Source organism: Rhagoletis pomonella, unplaced genomic scaffold, assembly GCF_013731165.1.
Source record: "Rhagoletis pomonella isolate Grant_MI unplaced genomic scaffold, Rhpom_1.0 Rhpom_scaffold_13921, whole genome shotgun sequence".
Lineage (NCBI taxonomy): Eukaryota > Metazoa > Arthropoda > Insecta > Diptera > Tephritidae > Rhagoletis > Rhagoletis pomonella.
Window position 1 is genome coordinate 1 of NW_023472446.1, and position 3,699 is coordinate 3,699.

The 3,699-nt window shown below is 43.1% G+C and overlaps 1 protein-coding gene across 2 annotated transcripts; it reads left to right on the plus strand.

Annotated features, from left to right (window-relative positions):
- The first annotated feature begins 6 nt into the window (after positions 1-6).
- On the plus strand, positions 7-3,479 carry LOC118757046 (eukaryotic translation initiation factor 4B2-like). Of its 2 annotated transcripts, XM_036491776.1 has the most exons (4): positions 7-1,914; positions 2,046-2,155; positions 3,048-3,240; positions 3,330-3,479. In XM_036491776.1, the coding sequence occupies exon 1, from the start codon at positions 65-67 to the stop codon at positions 1,907-1,909; it is 1,845 nt and encodes a 614-aa protein (XP_036347669.1). In that variant the 5' UTR covers positions 7-64; the 3' UTR covers positions 1,910-1,914; positions 2,046-2,155; positions 3,048-3,240; positions 3,330-3,479. The 2 variants fall into 2 exon arrangements, with proteins under 2 accessions (XP_036347669.1, XP_036347668.1); XM_036491775.1 differs by having other exon boundaries at positions 3,048-3,479.
- Positions 3,480-3,699: the final 220 nt, after the last annotated feature.

Here is a 3,699-nt window from a genome sequence, read left to right on the forward strand (position 1 = left end):
GTATTATAACGGCGCCTTCCTGACACCGGGCCGCCTCAGGGAGTAACGGTGGCCTTGCTGCGGCATGGGGCGCTGCCGTGGTGTACCGTTTGAATTCCCCATTATATTACTTAGACCACTGCGCCCGCCTCGTCGGGCAGGTGGTCGTACGACCAAGATGAATACAAATACTTACTTAAATAACACTTATAAATCAAACGAGAGGGCTTTGGCCGATCTGTTAGGTCAGCTGGTGAGGGGTAGAAACACCTCACCGACTGGATTTAACAGAGGGGGAGTAGGAGGAGGTAGTGGAGTTAGTGGTGGTGGTGGTGGTGGGCCCATGAGCAATTATGGTAGTTCATCAATGGGACCGAGTAGTGGAGGAGGTGGTGGAGGTTGGGGTGGAAACGCGCCTAATGATTGGAATCAAGGTGGTGGCGGTGGCGGCGGTTTCGGTGGGGGTGGTGGCGGTGGCAGTGGCAACATTATGCCACTGATGCAACGTGGTGGGGGGATGAATATGAATAATAGCGGGGGTGGAGGAGGCGGTTATGGTGGCGGTGGTATGAATGATAACTTCGGTGGGATGCAACAGGGGAACAACTTTATGTCACGAGGCAACCAAGGTGGCTTTGGTGGCATGCAGCCGAGCCGGGGAATGAACAATAGTGGTTTTGGCGGTGGTGGCTATTCACAAAGTGATAACTTTGGTGGCGATGGTGGCTTTGGCGGTGGTCCGTCACCTCAGGGTGGTCGTTCACGCGGTACGTGGGTTAGTGGAGCCGCGAATCGTAGCAACCGCAATGCGGCACCGCCGCGTGGTAGTAGTCGTCCGTCGAATTCAACGCCAGCCAGACGAAGCTTAAGCGATACAAAAGCACCACTATCATCGAGAAATAATCGCAGCGGTGGTGCTTCTGCTTCAGGCAACGCTTCAAGACCTGTGCAGGCGCAAAAACGTAGAGCGCCCGAACCTTCTCCCGCGCCAACAAAAGCTAAGATCAGTGCGAATAATGCTAGACCAACGTCCGTTCAAGGAAATAAGACGGGCGGAGCCGCTGCAGAGCCTAGAAGGGTGCTGACACCAACTGGTGGGCGTTGGTACCAACATTTCTTGATGAAAGGGCTGAAACCAGAAGAAGCCCGCAAGATAGCTTTTGAGAATAATAACAAGCCATTCACCGCTGGCAATGAAGGGGCAGCAAAGAAGAATGCCAGATCAAGACCACCCCGCGTAGAAAATTACGTTCGCGTTGCAATTTACGCGAAAGGGTTTCCCGAAAACATGTTGGATCCCGAAGATCTATCGTCTCTCGAAGAACTGATCATCGATGAGGTTGCCAACAGTAGCGCCGAATCGAAATTGCAATTTGAAAGATTACTTCGAAAGCCGGGCATGCTTATATTAGATTGCCTAAATCAGCAAACGGCCGATTGGCTTACAGATATCATCCCCAAATTGACCAACTGGGAAAACCCCGAATTGGTAATTTGTAATGAAGAAAACATTCCAGATGCTTATGTGATGACTATCTCGTTGCCAAGAAGTGTTGGCCAAGATTACGATCAAACCTTGGCACTAATTCAGTCCCAAAATGACGATTTAGTCACCGATTCGTGGGAATGGGTGAATGAGCGCGAAGATGGTGATAGATTAGTTGTCACCATACGCATTGACAAGGAATCGCATGCGGCTATTAAAGAGAAGAGGTGGAAGATATTTTACAAATTTGGTGTAATTGATGTAAATTTTGCCCGCTATGTACGGTTTGCGCTAAGTAAACGCCTTACCGAAGAAGCCGCGGTGACTAACAATGACGGCAAAGAAGGTGAAACACAAGCTGAGGACGGCGAAAAAGAAACAACTGCTGAAGCAGAGGAGGACCACCCACCCTCACCACCGCCAGCTCCTGTAATCAGCAAATAAAAACGGTAAGTGGTCTGCAAAGTTTTACCTATATTCCGTATTTGTATGTAAACTGCTAATTGCCAATTTTGCTTTTCTTTATTAATTAAGTTTTATCTTTTTTAATTAATTATCTTTATCTTTTATCTTTTTTCAGTATGCGGTATCTGCATTCTTACTTGAGTTCTTATCATCCATGAAATTTATCCTCAACAATTGATCATATCGAATATTTTACAACACTCTGCTGGGCAATGCGGCCAATGTGTAAGTACATAATTTATTATTTTTTTTTAACTTGTAGATATTAACTCTCGATAGTCATTAAGATCGACCTCCCAATTTCCTATTTGCATTTTAACTATCCTTGCGTAGCGATATCATTGAAGTGACTACCTCTATCCTGTATCCAGGTAATCCATTAGATTGTAGCGGCAACTTAAAGTACACGCGGTACTACCGCTGCGGTATAAGTCATATTTGATGCGGTAACAATGAAGAGCGAGGCCCTCAAACTGATTCGTTACCGTACACTGCGGTATGCACTGCATAGATTTTCAACCTTACCAAATTTTTTCATTCAACTCCGCACTTATTATCTTCCATGCTTCATAATTCTGGCAATTTTTATTATCCGGATGCTTCAAATCGTATAATATGGGTAACGTTTCCCTTGCTAAATAAATAATTCCAGTTCAGAATTTGTTTTGTCCAATTGATTTAACGCGGCTGCCAGTCAAACAAATGTGTACAACTCTACCACGAAAAAGTTGATCATACCTTGATTTTCGATCGCAGCGTTCCACAACGAGGCTCCCATATACCGCAATGGTTTGTATTGACCGCATATGGTAGATTTCTGCAGTAACAACACAAATTCCCGAAAAAGCCCTTGGCCACTTATAAATTTGGGTCATAGACTCGACTGTCGTGGGAACAATCGTAAATGTTTCAACCGCAGCGGTAGTACCGCGTCTGTTGGAGCGCACCTTTATTAAAATTCTTTCGCTCGCACTTAAAGTACGCCTATATGTACATTTGGACATACTTTCTATACTATTTAAACAAAAATCTGTTAGAAGTATATTTGCACTCATATGTGCTTCCTAAAACTTTTTATTGATTATTCCGTTGTTGTTTTTTTTAATAATTTTTGCAGTTGGACGTTTAAGCGCTGTTTAAATACGATTAATGGGAAACTCTCTCAGTAGCTTTAGCAAAGAACAAACGGTAAAACACTCCGAAGGCATTGGCAAACAGCAAGAATCGTCAATGGGGATTCAAGAAGTCGACGAAAACAGGGAAATTTATACATTTCGTGAGCTGAGCTGAATACCCTGACGAATTAATTGGTGTGTAACTTTCATAATCATGTCAATTGTTTCGGAAATTATCATACAAGTAATTACTTTAAATTATTTAAATTATACCTGTACAATAGTAAGTTTTTGCTGTGCAAAGCTGTTCGTGCAGCTCTTTGTCATACCATACATACATCAAGCACACTCTAATTATCACAAAGTTTGTATACCGCCTGCGTCAATAAAGTATATCTTACCAGAAGACGATACATAAAAGGAACCATCTAAAAGAAGTTTTTGTTATTTACGGAATTTAAAGCAAATGAAGACTCAGTTTTTTTTTTTTAAGGAGTTGGAAGTAAATTGCTGTAGTTTAATTCCATTGGTTAACCTAATTCATGCTATGTATATTTTGAAAATATTATCTGCCGGGAACAAAGTGTAGAGCTTTAGCCGCTGAATTTTGCTGCAACATATACAGGAATATTATACAGAAAAGTTAAAATTAGG